Genomic DNA, 17,325 nt, shown 5'->3' on the forward strand with positions numbered 1-17,325 from the left:
GTATGTGAACTCTGCCCTGTGTCTCCTCCCTTGCAGACCTTGCCTGTGGAGGTATTCTTCACTCTGGAGCCCAGCAGGCTGATTCACACGCAAATATTATTACTCTTCCACCACTGACACAACTTGGGAGGTTCTACAAGCTTTTTCATGCCAAAACCAAAGAGGGACCTTGACGTAAGTTTGCAGCAATAGCAGAGAGGCGGAGGAAGCTGCCAAAATCTTGCTACGTAAAACCAAACAACCCTGTTTATCATTAGCTTCACGCCACCCCATGAACACCTCCCTTCTCTGTAATGAATTTGTCCTGGGTTTACACCTGTCTAGGTGATGTTCTTTTTTTCAGCAGACAGGCTTGCCCTGTGAATAAAGGCCAGCTCTCAGCTGGCCAAACTTGGACTCAGTATTATTCTTACCATTTACCCTCTTACTCCATCCTCCAGGCCAGAAGAGTGTCAGTTTAGAGAAAAGAGGCTTAAGGACAACACTGAAAATAAAGTAACACTCATGGAAAGACAGACTTTCTAATGAACATCTCCAATTCACCATCACCAATGCTCTGCTGGTATTTTGTGGAGAATCAAATAAACACAATGAAGAAAGAATGGCTCTTCCTTATTAGCATTTCTACTTTGTGGATACTTAAAAAGCATTAAATGTGTACAAAATCAAGTACGGCCTGACCTGGCAGCTGGCTCTACATGACAGTCCCTTGTGGGTATGGGCAGGTACGGCAGGACGGAACCAGGTTCCAGAGTGTAAACGGGAAGAGGCAGCTGGGCAGGACTTGCTGTTTGCGAACACCAGGTCTGCAGAACTCCAGGGAAAACATTACAGGACTTTTATTTTTCTTTATACAAACATACAAGACATCTCTGCTGCCAAAACTACAACACAGAGATTTAGGCAAACAAAACAACCCTCTAGAAAACACTTTGTTTTTAAAAGCATTTGAGAAAAAGAAGGTTAAGGGGGGCATGTTTGGAAATGTCCAGTTGAATCAAAGATAACCACCATAGAAGCACTACCCGGAGTAGGCCTCTGAGTAGAGTTTAAAGGAAGCCATGTAAGGCTGCTGAAACAGACTAACTTAAAATACCCCAGGAGTTAAAATAAGGTTTTAATCTAGAACACTTCCATAGACAAAGAAATTTCAAATAAATCGAACGATACATCCTTGTTACCACCTGTATACATCCAGGGGTTCCAATCACTGCACCCCACTGCTCTGATACCTATGTATAACATAGGAGAAAAAGAAGCAAGCAACTTAATTCTTCACCACAGGCTTGGTGGATTGAAGATTAGACCCTATTACTGTTACTTTATACCCCAATTGCCATCTGCTTGCTTTAAAGTAACTGAAGCCCATCTGTATTAAATTACAAAGTCATTTCTATTTACAAGTCTAGTTTGAACCACAAATCAAACTCAACTGTTTTGAGAAAAAAATAAATCTAAAAGACTTATGAAAAAATACCTAAGTGGACAGTCTTCGATCTTAAAACAGGAACTTAGGAGTTCCTTCATTTTTGCTACTGTTACTAGTAGCTTGCTTCTGATGGCAAATCTACCTCATTAACCAAAATAAATGGAAAATTGCACTTATCAGCATCAGGTAACAAAGCCCTCACAGGAAATCCTGCTTGTCTGATTCAAAGCAAGCACAGAACATTGCCACCTCTAATCTTCCCTGCCTGTTCCTGCCTTCCCTGCCTTGCAGCCTTTCACTTTACAGGGATTCCTTGTAGACGGTGAACACCTCACCCAAGAAAATGTGACAAAAGAAACTCTGTCTCTTTGATACAAGTAATCCACTCCTGAGGCTTGGCCCTGTTGGGTGAAAAGCACCGCAGCACTTGCAGCTTTTTTCAAATCATGACTGGAACAGGGTAGCTGCTGCTTGGTAGAATCTATGGTGTACAGTTCAAAGAAAGAATTATTTTTCTTCTTTGCCTTTAGTCTTTCTGTAGACCATCTCTCGAAAGCTTGCAAGGATCTTATTCTCTCGTTTCCTCCTCTCCTCCTGGTTGAAGGAAGCCAGAGCTCTCTTTTCATCTGCGCTGTAGATCTGGTTCTCTTTACGCAGACGCACAGCTTCCATACGGCGATGTCTGTGGAGGAGAACATTGTGTACATCAGCATGGGCAGAGGGATGTAATGCCCCGTTACAGCTTCCATCCATCAACTGGCCTGAATGTTTTGAGGGGCTTATAGAGATACCTACACTAGAGGACCCAAACTGCACACAAACCTTTCCAGGAAGGAGCATGGCAGAGCAAGATACAGACTTCTGGGGGTGTCTGCTCTCAGGCAGTCAGCCAGAAGCCCCATCTGCCCCCAGGGTGTCAGCTGCTGGCTCACCAAAACTTAAGTGAAATTCCTGTTGGACTCAGAGAGAAAAGTGCAGCCAACCTCTCACACTTTGATTTGTCTCCTATTAAAGAGCCAGCACATCACCACTGCTGTCCAAACACATCACCTTGGAGCCACCTGACACAAGCACCTCCTGATTTGAAATACAAGATCATTAGAAGTGTATTACCTGGAAAGAATTTTTAGTCTTGAGGAGAAAGTGTCCTTAAAAACCTCTCCATCTATCTATAGCAATAGGGAGTTTAGAGTACATTATTGCAAGCACACAGAGCACCTTCTTTTCCATGTTTTTAACTAGAACTCGGAAGCAGCCTTCCAACAGGCCAACAGAGGAAGCAGCTCTTGAAAATGTCACTGAACCATTACCACCATCAAAACCATACCTGCTGCCACTCATGACATAGCCAGAGCTCTCAAACGACGCTATCTCTTCACTGGTCAAGCCGATTTCACCTCTCCGGGGTATACGTTTTCCTGCTTTTACGTACTCTGCCATTGCTGCACCTTCACCAGGCAAGAGGGCATGTCCATAGCTTCATAAAAACACAAAAGTGGTGATTTCGATCAGTCTCAGATAGAGAGAGCCTGAGCTAAACATCCAGCTTCCCTGTTCATTACTTGCTACAGCTGCATTTTTAATCACTTCCTTATTCTTTCCCACATATTGGTCTGTTTCCTCCTTATGGCTAACACTAGCAACAACATCTTAAATTACCAGTTGAATCCATTCTGATGAAACAGTAATGAAGACACTATACTGCTGAGCATTAGAATAATGGCATCTTACAGTTGATTTTCTAGGAATTAAGGCTAAAAAGCATAAACCAGACTCTTCTACCTGAATTCAGGCCAGCGTAAAGGCTAGCAGCACGACCACTTCTGTCTGAGTTTCTGGCACAGCATTTCTCTCTGATGCATGCCATATTGTTATAACAGCCCTTCTGAACAGTAACCTTCAGACTTGATTTACTTGATTTGATCAAAGTACTGTTAGAGCTGGCTACTCACTTCAAAGGCCTATCATCCTGAGATGCATGAGTTTTGGGAGCTTCTGGTCCAATCAAGCTATCAGCTTCTGTATTTTCTGCAACAATCAAATGATGAGGAAGATTAACACTGTGCCCGTTGTTCTTTGTTATCAGAAGAGTTACACAGGTCAGCAACACCTAACAAAGAATTCACAAAAAGGACACCAAGAAGTTTCAATCCGAGTTTAAAGTCAGGAGAACCTACTTGATCTCTCAATCCAGAGATCTTCCCCTTGAAATGTTTCGTCATCAGAATCTTCACTACTGGAATCACTGGATTCCTTCCTGCTCTTCTTATTTTTCTTCTTCTTATACTTCTTCCTGTGATAAAGTTAAAGATAGACATGTTATTTACCAAAATTTAAGATGAAAGAAAATGCTTGGAATTATACTCAAGCCACTAGTTTCTCAAGGCAACTTCCACCTATGGGAAGACTGGCTGTCTGCATACAGATTGTTGTTGATTCATAGCAAACGCCTTACAGCAAAACAAAGACAATACACACACTGTTATGCCTTTCATATAGCATTAGAAAGTGGCGCCCTACGTTCACAGTGAGTCCTCTATGCTGCATGGTTCTGTAGATTTAAGGAAAATCCATCAAATTAAGATTATTTGACAGCATTTATAGCCCTAATTACAAGAGTGCTCAGCCTTCCTCACCACTTGCTAAGAAAGTAGTGCTGCCCTCTGGTCAAAAGCAGGTAGAATTACACACAGCCACCTGGGAACTTACTTTCTGTTCTTCTTTTTCTTCTTCTTGCTTTTCTTTTTATCTTCATCTGAAAAAAAGAAAGTATATATATCAAAAAGATGATTAGCTATAACTAAGGAGTTTACTGCATGGTGAATAACTAATTTCTCCCACCAGAATGCCTTAGTACACAGCTTCTCAGACATGATTTGTTTAGGTACAAAATAATACTGAGAAAGTATTAGTAGAACGCTACCTGCAGTACTGTTCAATATGAAAATACATCGAACACATCTCTGGCATGAGACACCCAATGGATGCTAAATTCAAAAATCCTATTTCCTGAGGCCGGCCTGCAAGCACTCGAGAAAAAGGCACTGCAAAGGCAGCAAGATGGTGAAAGGCAAGAATACCAACGGATGCTGCAGCTCTCTAATTTCAGAACACTGCAAGTGCACAACAAAAGCCAGAAGCGTCGCTTTGCATTCAGAGGAGCAAAAAGAGAGCTCTCGCACCACGCACGTTGGCCAAGACCCTCTTTTCTTACCGCTGGAGTTCTGCTCAGACTCCGACTCGCTGTCGCTGTCCTCAGAATGTTTTCTGCGTTTTCTTTTGGATACCTTCCGCTTTTTCTTCTTTCTTTTCTTCTTCTTCTTCTTTTTTTCCTCTAGAATGTTTTAAAAAGATAACATTAGAGAACAGACAAAGATCATCGAGCTCCAAATGTTATTTCCTGATCTTCCCAAGCCAACACTCTCCTTTGAGCTGGAGCTCACCACACTCACTTCCACCCATCAAAGTCAGTGAACCTCTTGCAAGCAACAACAGCAGGTTCTGGACTTTGGTAGCTTCCTATTTGCAAAAACAAGCTGTGTAAGCAACACAAAATACCTTCTGAGCTGGAATCTGAAGAACTACTCTTAGATTTTGCCTCTTCATCTTCTACCGGTGTATGCTCATCGGAACTGCATAAAAATAAAAGTGTGCTATTTAAAAACTATTTTGTGGTATTCAAGATCAAAGGTATGCATATGACCAAATGCTTGCAGATTTTGAGTCAATACTTGCAATAAACAAACAGCTAATTTGCAGCATGGGAACTGCTTTCAGAACCACAACACAAAAGTCACCTGACCTATAATAAATCGTATCTTGCGTAATTGCATTGGAATTATTTTTGGGGAAAAAAAAAAAGTAATAATCTCGTTGTGTTGATTCAGAAATGAACTGACACGACGTGAACCGTGGCAAAAGAACATTTTTGTAAGGCATAAAACATTTTTGTAGGGCATAAAACATGTTTGTAACTTAAACGGACATATTATCACTGTCATAAAAACCAGAAGGAAAGAAGAAAGAATACGGCTTACTCGGGGTCAGGAACCTTTGGTGACAGTCCCCAGACTTCAGGCGCCCCCAGTTCTCCAATTCTCTCTCTCTCATTGAGTCTCCTGTAAGGCAAGGCACTGTCAGTGAGCCCAGCGTGTCCCACCCAGCACACAAACATTTTAAGCCGGATACCTGTTACCGTGTCCAACCGCCTAAAACTGCTACAGTAAGAAGAAACAACCAGCGGCCCGGGAGGCCGGAAGGAAACGGCCGCCCACCGCGGAGGACCGGCGGGTAACGGGTGTTAGCACCCTTCCAGCCCCGGCCCGTCCCGTCTGGGCGGCCCCCGGCCCCAGGGGAAAGGGGCCGCCGGGCCGGGAAGGAGGCAGCACGGCAGCGGGCCCGGCCGGTTCCCCCGAGCGGAGGAGGAGGGGGGGAGGCGGCGGGCAGGGGCGGCCCGGGGCCGCGCTCACCTCTGCCGCAGGATCTCCTCCTTCTCCTTCTCGTAGTACTCGGGCCAGGCCTTGTGGTGGTGGCCGTGGTGCGCGGCGGAGCGCGGCCCGCCGGGGGTGCGCTCGCGGGAGCGGGACCAGCTGCGGCTCCGCCGGTGGCTCGGCCGCTTCAGGCCGTTGCGTTCGCGGGAGCGGGACCGGGAGCGCGAGCGGCGGCCGCGGCGCTCGGGGCTGGCGGCCGGCGGGCTGCGAGAACGCGACGCCGGCGCCATGGCGGCGGGGCGGCCGCGGCGGCGGAGGAGGAGGAGCCGCTTCCGGGCGGCGCACGGCTTCCGGCGGCCGACCCGCCCGGGCGGGGGCAGGAGGCGGCGGCGGCGGGGCGGGAGCGGCGCGGCCCCGCCCGCGGGGCGCACCGCCCCACCCGCCCGGGCGGCAACGCGGCGCCGCGGCGGCGTTCCCGGCGGCGGCTCCCTTTGTGCTGCCGGCGGCGGGCCAGCCCCCGCCAGCGGCCGCCCGGCAGCATGGACGTGCGGGCAGCGGCGGTGCCAGGTAAGGCGGCGCGGGCGGCGGCGGCGGGAGGCGGCGGCGGGCGGCGGCGGCGGCGCGGGCCCGGCCCCGCCCCGCTCCGCGGACACCGGCGGGGAGGCGGGGGCGCGGGGCCGCGGCCGGGAGCTGTCCAGGGCGGCCCGGGAGCAGCACTGCCCGGCGGGACAGCTCACGGCCCGGCCCCGCCGCCCGGGAGGGCACCGGCGGGGAGTCCCCGTTACTCACCCTGGCCCGGACCCCACGGGGCTGCGGGCGCGGGGGCCCAGCGCCGCCCGGCAGCTTCACGGCCGGCTGTTGGAACGGAACAAATACGGCACCTCCCAGACCGGCCTGTCACGGTTCTCGGTGGCAGCACGTAAGGAGCACCCGAAACAGCAGCACGTGGGGAGATAATGACACAAATTATGTTTTAAGACGCTCGCTGTCCTTGAGGGTTTGAGCACCTTGCACCTATGCTTTCTTTAAAAAAACCCTAATTTCTGCTCTGCCCTGGGAAGTGCAGCCTAACATTGCTGGGCTCCTGTGAGCTCAGCGTAAATGGGGCAATTTGGACGGCTGCTTCATCCCGAAAAGCCTGTGCTGGTTTACACTGGCTGGTTAAGATGTCTGAGTATGTCGGTGTCTTTTTCACAAATGAAACTCTATTTCAGTTCCCAAGCCTATCATACGCAGCATAAAAAAATCTGTAAGCAGGAGGAAGCCTATTTAAATTATTATTATCTTGCATGCATGTAACCGCATGCAGAACAGGGGACGGAAAAGATGTTACCAGTGGTTTGCATATGTGTATGGTGTAACCATATCCTGTGTCTGTCCGAGGGCAGCCTGGCATCTCCCTGCTGTGGGGCACTGAATATTTTGAGTGTCAGGGACTACTGCTTGCCTCATTGAAGTAGAGAAGGCTATCTTTTAAAAGGCTGTTGTTTTATTTGGCGGTAGGGTCATTTGAATGAGACAGCTGGAAGTCTGCAGTGGCTCTGGTTTTGCCAGCTGAATCTGTACTGCATCAATTAAGGCTCAGTGACTTTGTCGCTCTGAGCTGCCAGTCTCAGGAAGAACCTGAAACCTAGAGCGATCCTGAGACTTAGCAGCCCATATCCACGCTCTCCTCACAGGCTGCCCGAGTTCATTTACCCCTGTGGTATGTGAAGTCAGATGTCCCCAGAAGAAGTCCAGGCCACTGTGTACACCCAGCACTGGTTACAGCAGGTCATGCCACCAACCCTCGAGAGAGATGGAAGCTGCTGGGCCAGACACGTAATGTAGGGACCTGTCCAGGTGGCAAGTACCCCTGAGGCCTTCCTGAGGGCACGTGGCCTTCCCTAGCTTCTCCCCTGGGATCCCCCACAGCCAGGGCTCAGGGCTGCCCCAGAAAAGGGGTAGAAGACCCTGAAACGCGTCCGGCGGCAGCGCGCTGTGCACTGGAGCCCGGGTTCACTGTGTGCTGACGTGGGCCGGCAGGGCGGCGGAGAGCCGGGGCGTTTCGGAGGCACTGGGCACCGCAGCGCTCGGCACAGCTGGCTGCCGGCCTCCGGCTGCGGCGAGGCAGCTCTTGTGATAAGGCCACTCACGTCTGTATCCGAGGGTCTGTCTTGGCAAAATGGTGGCTAAAACATCTACCTCTCAGGAGTGCTCTGCACCTCTGTTACTTGTACTGTAAAGTGGTGCTAATATGGTAAAGTGATCTGACGTATTTTTACACACAGGTTATGCAATGCACATATATACAGAACCTAACAGCATCTACAACTACTAATGTCAATAAAAAGTATCACTGGACTTTAAATTCGGTTATATGGTGTAGTTGGGAACTGTCAGTGTTAGGTTAACGGTTGGACTAGATGATCTTCAAGGTCCTTTCCAACCTAGGTGATTCTGTGATTCTGTGATTCTGAGGCTTTACACAATGGGATTGACAGACAAAATACTCTCTAAAAATTCCTTGAAGCACAAACGGTGGAATTTAGTATTTTAGAGTCCTTCAGAAGCAGTGGTGTTTTATTTGAAATTCCACAGTGGAATACTATTTCTGTCCCTAAAAGTAGTCTTAGCTAGGATAACTGTTGAATTTTGATTTTACTGAAGGCCCTAAGGGGAAATTCACTGTCCTGTTTATCAAATTTAATTTATTTTAATGTAAAATATGTTTTTTCATGACAGAGAACGCTTCTTTGTCTCTCAGATTTGTCTTTAAAAGAATTTTCTGTTCCTGCAAACTGTATTTTTTAAAAGAGAGCTCTTAAAATTGCTTAACTGAAAATTTGTCACTGAATTGTGTACTTTTTTGTCTTCTCACAAAAGCCTACACATCACTTCTTTAAATTTGTACTTCGTCTTTTCAGAGCCTCCATCCCAGAGTTTTTTTGGATCACTTCTATGCATCAAAATAAAAGTTGCTATTGTGTCTCTTATCTATTTTTTCAGTTCCAAGAACACCACGTTTAGTTCTATGTTCTAGAGGTTTGTCAGTAGCTTAGATAAAATGGTTCCTTTAATTTGTCACTACATAAGTTTTTATGTCAGTCAAATCACCAAACACTTTCTAGGCTTATCTAAAAATAAAAGAGGAAAAAAAAACAACCCCCAAAACTAAGAGGTGCATGCTAGACAAAAAAAAAATACACTGAAATTCTGCATTCAGGTGCAGGAGGACAGAGTGGCAGCTTCAGTAAAATTTTTTAAGCTGGTCAGAGCATTAGTTCTGTCCTGACCATGGCAAGGTGACAGTGGGGTTCCGATTTTATATCTGATATAAGAAGCTGCCATAGAGAGGAGCTTCTGCAAAAAGGTAAAAGTCAAGGAGATGGTGCAACTCTCACAGCTAGACCAGCATCTTTTAAATTAGCCAGCATTTCTGTCCCTAAGGGTAAGCAGTTCATACCTGATTTTTTAGACCTGATGACGCTTCAGGAGCAGGGCTCCTTCCAAATCAGTGCTCATCTTTATCTGTAAATTCTCCTGTTAATTATTTAGAAATGAGATAGGCAACGAGGAGAAGAAAATTCCTTGAAGCTGAAGGATGAAAGGCTAAGAAATGGTTTAACTGGGACCATCAGACATTTGTGGAGGAGAAAAAAGAACACTGGATTATACATTAAGAAATAAAACAATTATAGAAATATTTTAATGTAACCTGTGTAAAAATGACTAAGAACTTATATCAAAGGAGAAAACTTAATTGAAGGGTTATAGGAGGAAGAAAAGCCTACCTTTTCCCCGGATTATTCTTTTCTGTTATTTATTCTTCTTCACTCAACTCTGGAAAAACCTATAAATAAACAGAAACTGGCTTTGTAACATTTCAGATCTGAAGGCTCGCTTCAAAAAGGCACTTCTGCTAGTAGCTATACAAATACAGGGAGTGTGGCAGGTGATTTTCTTGCTAGAAGGGCTCATAAACCATTTCGCTGCTGATTGATATATGCAGTGAGGGATTGCAGTTGTTCGTGCCAGTGGCCGTGGCTTGTTAATGGATTTGGTCGAACTTGGGAGAAGGACATTTGTTCTTGGCAAAGTTTTTGAATCTTAAGAAAAATCAAGAGCTCCCATAGTTCAAGTCCACAAAATCCATAGGAAAAAAAAAAAAAAAAAAGGGAACAGATCAGTAACTGAAGATGAAAAATATCTTTTATGATGTTGGTGCTCTTTGAGCATTTATGAACAGCGGCAGTTTCCAAGAGAACATTGTTGCTATGTCACTTTGATGACCACATGTCGAATGTGCCGAGAGCCGCATTTTGTCAAAGGCTTTAACGTCTGTACAGCTCCTAGTGGAGTCTAACACGTGCCACTGTGGTGCAAAGAATACAAAATAAATGATCCTGCAGTGCGAGCGTGGGTGTTGAGGTTCAGGCTCCAGGAGATTGCCTCGCTGTTGGGCGGAGGTGCCCGCTGCGTCAGCGCTTGGCAGCGCCGCGCCGGCCCGCTCTGCCCCCGGGAAGGAAATGAGCCGCAGCGGGACGTAGCCCGCTGCCATCGCGGCGGCACAGCCTCACCCCACACGGTCAGACACGAGGCGGGTGGCGGGGGCTTAGTGCGGGTGTTGCCGGGGGCGAGGAGAGCGGGCTGGCCGGGAGCCAGGCATGACCTGTCAAGGCCCAAGCGAGGCCCGGGCGCTCGGCCCTGGGCTGCCCAAGGCCTCCGGTGGAGCGGGGCCGGGGAGCGGCGAGGTGCGGAGCTTCCCCCCTGCCAGTGGCCAACACACGGGGCCTCGGGGCCTGTAACCGGCCTCCGAGCGGGCGGGAGACGGCGCGGAGGGTGGGGGGGGGGGGGGGGGCGGCGGCCCCAGGCGACGTCTGGGGCCTCCTGGGAGCCGCCAACCCCCTCAGGCCGCTACACCGCTGCCGCGGCGGGGGAGGCTCTGCAGGAGGCCGGCCCGGGGGAGCCGGCGGCAGGCACAGCGCGGCACGGCCCGGCCTGAGGCCCGGCTGGGGGCGGCCGGAGGCCCGGCCCGCCCCGCTCCGCCCCGCCCCGCCCCCGCGGCCGAAGGTTCCCGAGGCCGTTCGGGTCGCGCAGCCGAAGGGTGACGAGCGCGCTCGGGCGGAGCGCGGCGGCCCGCAGGGGAAGGGCAGCGCCGGGCAGCGCCCCCTGGCGGCCGCGCAGCGGGGGCCGCGCCCGAGCCCGAGCGAGCGGCGGCGGCGGCGGCCGGTGCCCGTTGTGCGGAGAAGGGCGGCGGGAGCGCAGGTAACGCGGCCCCTCGCCTTCCTCCTCCGCCCCGTGGGCTGCCTTCCCCCCTCCCGCCGCCGGCGGGGGCCGGCTCCGCTCGCCTCGCCTCGAGCAGGAAGTGGCGGCGGCGGGCACGGCCTGGCCGCGCGGAGGAGGCGGAGGGGCCGCCCGTCAGCCCCGGCTGCCGCCGCCGGGCCGCTCCCCGGGCCGCTCCCCGGGCCGCTCCCCGGGCCCGCCGCCTGCCAGCGCCGCCGCTCGGTCTCGCTGAGGCGGGGCGGCCCGGCCGCTGTTGCGCCGCCCGGGGAGCCCGCGGCAGGGCCCGGCGGCCGCCCGCCCGCCAACCACCTCCCGCGACGGTGCCCTCCCCGCGGCGGCGGCTCGGAACGCTCGTGTTCATGGTAAACTTCACCGGGGGGTGCGGGGGGAGCCGAGCGGTGGCCTCGGAGGAGACCGAGATGGGCTGGAGCCGCCGCCGCCGTTCCGCGGCCGGGATCGGGGCGGGGGGGGCCGGCGCTCGGCGGCCGGAGGTCTCGGCCTCTTCATCTCGTCCTGCCCTTCCAGGCGCCTGGAAAGAAAGTTTCACGAGTAAAATTACGGATTTACAGCCTTTAACTCGCTGTTCTTATATTTTGAAGATTTGTTTTTGCATCTTGGTGGTGGGCATCGAATGGGAAGTGCCGATAGATGGATTAGTTTGACTTTACAAATCATTTCTGTTAACGGTGGTGCCTCGGTATCTCAGTTTCCAACACAGAGCAACCTTGCAACTATAGGAGGAGGTGTAAAAAACCAAAAAGTTTATTTTTCTCGGCAAGGAAGTGAACTTCAGTAGCATTTTCATTGACCTCAGTTGACTGGTAATACATGGATGCACAGATTTTGTTGTCTGGCCCATAAATATCCTGGACGTTAATCGGGCTTTCTCATAACAATTTACAGAATATTTTCACAATTAGAAAGAAATCTCTAATAATGTTTAAAGCCTTTTGAGGGACCTGAATCTTGCAACTTCCTGGTTTTCAAATTTACCTCATTTGCTATTGAATCAGATAAGCAGTTGTTTTTCTGTTCCTCACCTTGTAAGAATAGAGGATCTATTCAGAATTGCACATACCTTGTGTAGAAGGTGAAGGGACAAATAACAATAAGAAACAAATTTGCAGAGTGCTATAGCATATAAGCTTATGAAAGTGTCTCAGATTTGTTTTTTTCAAAAGAAGGAATAAGCAGTAAATATGGGAACATTGTCATGCAGTTAAAACCGTAAATCTGTATTTTTATTAATTTGATGCCTTTTACTTGCTCTTTGTAGGAATGGAGGGGAAAAAACTGATTTCTGCAACAGACACACAGTATTCTAGTGTGCTCCTTCAGTCTTTGAATGAACAGCGTGGCCACGGACTTTTTTGTGATGTTACTGTCATCGTGGAGGACCGGAAATTTCGAGCTCACAGAAACATCCTTTCAGCCTCAAGCACTTATTTTCACCAGCTTTTTTCAGTGGCTGGGCAAGTGGTTGAACTGAGCTTTGTAAGAGCAGAAATTTTTGCAGAAATTCTTAATTATATTTACAGTTCCAAAATAATCAGCATTCGATCTGATTTACTTGATGAACTGATTAAATCAGGGCAACAGCTGGGTGTTAAATTCATAGCTGATCTGGGCATCCCTCCGTCTGAAGGAAAAAACATGCCAAGCGAGGTCAAAGATGGTGCTTCAGGAACTTCAACCTCTAGTCCAGGTCAAAAGGATGCTGAAACACAAGTACCTGTAATAAGGCCAGAGAGTCAAGAGATAACGGATGGGATGCCAGTTATAACACAGTCATTCTCCTTACATGGCATAGAATATGAGACTACAAAAATTACAGTGAGTGATTCAGATGATGAGGATGATGATGTAATTTTTTGCTCTGAAATTGTTCCTCCAAAAGAATGTTCTAAAGGTACAAATGCTGCAACCCAGAACCAGCCGTGCCCAAGTCCAGCTGGAGTTTCTGACCAAAAATCATGTGGCAGTGGTGGCTCTCCCCATTTGACGAGCACCACAGCAGCTCAAAAACTCACTTCATCTGCCAGTCAGCTAAGCCCAAAACAAACACAATCAAGTGCCGAATCACTTGTCTCTGCAACACCGCAGCATTTGACTCCTAACATCATTGTGCTAAATAAGCCTCTGCTTAACTCATCGCTCAGTGCCAGCTCCTCGCATCAAGCACATGTGACCCCTACAATTAATTTACTTGAGGAGAACCAGCAGCCATCGAATAATGGCTCCTTAACTGAAGTGGAAACGACTGCTGTTGATGATGAAGAGGTTGTTGAAGATGATGTTGATATCATTAGCTCTTCTAGTCCTGGTTCAGTCAGCAGTAGCTCTTTGGTTCAGCAACCTTCTATACCCAAGGCAGCAACCACTGAGGGATCAGGTGTACAGAAAAAACAGGTTGTTACATTTTCACAAGAGCCATTTTCTAAACCTGGAGAATTTAAAATAAAAATCTCAGATGTCCTCACTGGAAACAACAAGGAATTCAGTACAGGTGTAGCACCAAAGCATGTGGCAGAAGGACAGAAAATCATAACATTAGATACAGCAACTGAAATAGAAGGGTTATCCACAGGCTGTAAGGTTTATGCAAATATTGGTGAGGATACGTATGACATAGTCATTCCTGTAAAGGGCGATTCCGAGGAAGGCGAAGCCAAGCTTGATGAAACACCTAGAACGTCTGGTGGTGGTTCTCCAAACAGGAAACGCATGAAAGTAAAGCACGATGACCATTATGAGCTCATAGTGGACGGAAGAGTCTATTACATTTGTATTGTGTGTAAGAGATCCTATGCGTGTCTGACCAGTTTACGGAGACATTTTAACGTTCATTCCTGGGAGAAGAAGTATCCATGTCGATACTGTGACAAAGTTTTTCCTCTTGCAGAATACCGTACGAAGCATGAAATTCACCACACCGGTGAGCGAAGGTACCAGTGCTTGACCTGTGGCAAATCTTTCATCAACTACCAAATTACAGCCTCCCACATTAGATCAGTGCACAGCCAAGACCCTTCCGGAGATACCAAGCTTTATCGACTGCATCCCTGCAGGTCTTTGCAGATCAGACAGTATGCATACATTACTGATCACTCAAGCAGTATACCAGTAATAAATGAGGGTGGAATTGTTTATCGTGTTGGCACGGGGAAGGATGGCACTGAAGGAACAACATCTAACCCTCCAGCCAAACAGATTACCTGGGATGACATTTTCATTCCACAGGGAAATGAAGCAATTTTTAAACAAAATCCATCAGAGGGAAGTACTGAGTTTGAGTTTGTAATACCGGAATCTTACTGAAAGGCATTAAATGCTGGAAAAAGGATTCACTGCAGAAATACTGCAGCTGTTTTAAATGAATTGTTAAAATTGCTGTAAAATCAAATGTTAAAAGTGAAAACAAGTTAACTTTTTCTACTGAGACATAAAATGGTAGCACTTAGATGGATCATTAGTAGCTGCAAGTGATCTGTGGAAGTGATTCATCTGAAAGTTTACTTGAATAGAGAATAAGACATTTCCAAGGGTTTTCTGGTATGTTAATTTTGATCAAAACGTGGGGATTTGTAGCTTGAAAAGGTAACAATTTCCTCTGAAGAGCTAGAAATCTTTCTTCTAAAGTAATTGAGGTGTTTCCTGTACCCATGCTTACTATGTAAACCCTTTTTTCATGTTAACACTTCAATGCTGAATTCTGTTTAGACAACCAAGAAAACTAAGAGCTTTTCATTGTAGTCTCTTGCATATGGAACCACTTAAAAAAAAAAAAAAATCCCACAACTCATACTTATTTTTGTGAACAATGCATTACTGCAGGGCTCCAAAATAACCGATCCAGTAGTTCGGAGTAGTGTCTTTTTGAACTAGCATCTTGGTTCTCCTTTTATAAGTGCTACGAATCATCTGTCTTAAGGCAAATAGTCTTGCCAACAAGAGATACTCAGTTAGGGCTAACTGGAACAAACTGTATTTATACTTGGCAGTATGGTGAGTGGAGTATTCAGGGTCTGGACCATTATATTTTACTATTTTTGCAATGGGGAAAAAAAAAAAAAGCCCAAACCCATAAAGCTCAATAGTGAAGAAGCTTAGTACACTTAGGAAGGAGATCATTTTGCCTTTTCAAAGCTTGAGGAATAATGTTAGTTTTTCATAGTACTGGAAAAGATGCCAGTATTTTGTTTGGAATAATGTGCTGTTCCTTTTTTTGCTCTTCAAGAAGGAGGCCTTCAGTCTGGTATTTTAAAAAAAAGTGATACTTAAAAGTAGGACTTTTTTTTTAGGTGAAGGCTATGAAATTTATTTTTCAAAATTATGAAATAATCTAAGTGCTGTATCGGCTTAGCACTGAGACTGCTGAGCATCTTGTATGCCTGTTTGGGTAGATCTTTAAGTGAAACGGGGATTTGGATTTTTCCTCCCCCATTTATAGGGTGTGGAAGCATGAGGACTAAATCAACAATCAGAAAATACCCTCCATCCACCATAATCCAAAGTATCATTTCTCTGCAGTTGTCTAGTTGTCATCTATTTTCAATTTTGGGTTTGTTATATGGTCCTTTTTTTTTTTCTCCTTGCAATTGGTACATGTTTAGGCACTTAGAAGATAAATTAGATGTCCAACTTGAACAGGAAACAGTAGATCTGAGAAAAATGGCTGTTTACTGGAGTCATAGTTTAGCACTTCAGATTTAGTGACTTGTCACATTTTTGTAAATGGTAATATGAAAACTGCTCAAGTTTTAGAGACGACTGAGAAAGATTGTTGTGCATAGTACTAGTTAGTTATCGTAACCTTTCATTGCTTAAATTACAGTTAAAGGTTTTTCTTTTCTTTTTCATGTTTTAAGTAAGCGTCTTGATCCTATGACCTTCAAGGTTAAGGTTTTAGACATAGTACTCTAGACAGAAAGACATTTAAACGGTAAATGGTTCAAATACAATTTGAACTATGAAAAAGGGTACCAGAAATCTGTATGAGTAATGACAGGAGAAAGAGGAGGATTTGTTTACCTTATACATGTAACACTCAGCAATTCTGTTTTGTAGGCCAAGAACATGATATACACGATTATTTACAGATCACAGTGCAGACCCCTTTGAATATAACGGGGTATGCTTCCAAATGTTACAGGTTGGATGGTATCTGAGATGGCATTTCAGCAGTCAAACATAATCCTCACAAGACATAAGTATTGATTGCCTGTATTAGCACAGGTAGCTCTGACATAGCTGGCTGTGTGCTCTACTGAGACTTCATTAACTTTTTGACAAGAAAAGTACAATGTTATTTTTATTGACATGACACATCTGGAATTAAGCGTACATTGCAAAGTGTACATTCAGTAATAATTAAACATAATGGCTATCAATATTTGCTGCTGATATATTTAAAACCTTAAATTAAACTGTGCCTACTAAAGGTCTCTTTTTTTGGAGGAAAACTGGAAAATTAGGGCTTTGTAACTATTTTTGCTAGAAGACTCGTGCTTGCATGTGTCTCAGGGTCTTCAGTTTTCCTTGGAAGTGATTTTTGATATCCAAAGTCCAGAGGTCATGTAAAGCATTTTTTTAATTTCACTTCCAGTATTTATTGGTTTGGAAACATATTAAATCCATTCTTTTAAAACTTTTTATGGGGCCATGAGCTTTTATATTTAGATTTCTGGCTATTGCACTTATATTTGTGGTTTTGTTTGTTTTTGTAAACACTTAGCTTCCAGTTTAACTTAAAAACCTTTTGTAAATATTAAGAAATTGGCTTTGGGGTAATGGAAGAAAAAGATTGAATCTGAAAAAGCATTTATATAAAAAAAAATTGCAACAGAGTATGGTAGCACACCTCACAGTCATTTATATGCATATAAAAACATTAACGGATCTGCTGCAAAATATGATAATGGTGGCTGCATCCTCACTCTATGGTTTCTTTGGGGATTCATACCATAGCATTCCAGTATGTGAATTAAACAAATATTGAGATAACAGTTGACTGCTTATTTATTTTGTACTGTTAAGGCATGCAGCTTATAAAAAGATGTGGAAGCTGGTGACTATATACATTGAACATTGACTTCTACAGCTATTGCCTAGCAACTGTTCATGTGAAACATTGATCATTTTTGCCAGATCTGTAATGTATATAGTTGTACAGTCTTTCCTTAACATACTTTTTAAAGTTGT

General features: G+C 46.3%; 2 protein-coding genes and 1 long non-coding RNA gene across 6 annotated transcripts; 1 reads left to right on the top strand and 2 right to left on the bottom strand.

Annotated features, from left to right (window-relative positions):
* Positions 1 to 823: 823 nt before the first annotated feature.
* On the bottom strand, positions 824 to 6,179 carry NKAP (NFKB activating protein). Its single transcript, XM_074835216.1, has 9 exons — positions 5,899 to 6,179; positions 5,467 to 5,547; positions 4,988 to 5,061; positions 4,644 to 4,763; positions 4,139 to 4,184; positions 3,607 to 3,722; positions 3,382 to 3,457; positions 2,757 to 2,906; positions 824 to 2,111 (listed from the first exon to the last, which is right to left on the bottom strand). Exons 1-9 carry the CDS (start codon positions 6,147 to 6,149, stop codon positions 1,937 to 1,939), a joined length of 1,089 nt encoding a protein of 362 aa, XP_074691317.1. The 5' UTR covers positions 6,150 to 6,179; the 3' UTR covers positions 824 to 1,936.
* Positions 6,180 to 6,312: 133 nt separating this feature from the next.
* ZBTB33 (zinc finger and BTB domain containing 33) lies at positions 6,313 to 17,129 on the top strand. 4 transcript variants are annotated; one of them, XM_074835217.1, is made up of 2 exons: positions 6,313 to 6,426; positions 12,401 to 17,129. In XM_074835217.1, the coding sequence occupies exons 1-2, from the start codon at positions 6,399 to 6,401 to the stop codon at positions 14,440 to 14,442; spliced, it is 2,070 nt and encodes a 689-aa protein (XP_074691318.1). In that variant the 5' UTR covers positions 6,313 to 6,398; the 3' UTR covers positions 14,443 to 17,129. The 4 variants fall into 4 exon arrangements, with proteins under 4 accessions (XP_074691318.1, XP_074691321.1, XP_074691320.1 ...); XM_074835220.1 differs by lacking the exon at positions 6,313 to 6,426 and adding an exon at positions 10,352 to 10,426; XM_074835219.1 differs by lacking the exon at positions 6,313 to 6,426 and adding an exon at positions 10,970 to 11,106.
* Positions 9,444 to 9,878, bottom strand: LOC141927876 (uncharacterized). Its single transcript, XR_012624603.1, has 2 exons — positions 9,780 to 9,878; positions 9,444 to 9,691 (listed from the first exon to the last, which is right to left on the bottom strand). It is a non-coding gene; the product is annotated as an uncharacterized LOC141927876 (long non-coding RNA).
* Positions 17,130 to 17,325: the final 196 nt, after the last annotated feature.

This window comes from Strix aluco, chromosome 10, assembly GCF_031877795.1.
Source record: "Strix aluco isolate bStrAlu1 chromosome 10, bStrAlu1.hap1, whole genome shotgun sequence".
Taxonomy (NCBI): Eukaryota; Metazoa; Chordata; class Aves; order Strigiformes; family Strigidae; genus Strix; species Strix aluco.

What these genes read in the sequence shown, in the direction of transcription:
- ZBTB33 (XM_074835217.1), top strand. Translation starts at nt 6,399, where the DNA reads ATGGACGTGCGGGCAGCGGCGGTGCCAG. An exon ending in GCGGGCAGCGGCGGTGCCAG is followed by an intron (nt 6,427 to 12,400) that starts GTAAGGCGGCGC and finishes TGCTCTTTGTAG; the next exon opens with GAATGGAGGGGAAAAAACTG.
- NKAP (XM_074835216.1), bottom strand. Translation starts at nt 6,149, where the DNA reads ATGGCGCCGGCGTCGCGTTCTCGCAGCCCGCCGGCCGCCAGCCCCGAG. An exon ending in TTCAGATTCCAGCTCAGAAG is followed by an intron (nt 4,764 to 4,987) that starts GTATTTTGTGTT and finishes AAAACATTCTAG; the next exon opens with AGGAAAAAAAGAAGAAGAAG. An exon ending in TCTCTGGATTGAGAGATCAA is followed by an intron (nt 3,458 to 3,606) that starts GTAGGTTCTCCT and finishes TGATTGTTGCAG; the next exon opens with AAAATACAGAAGCTGATAGC.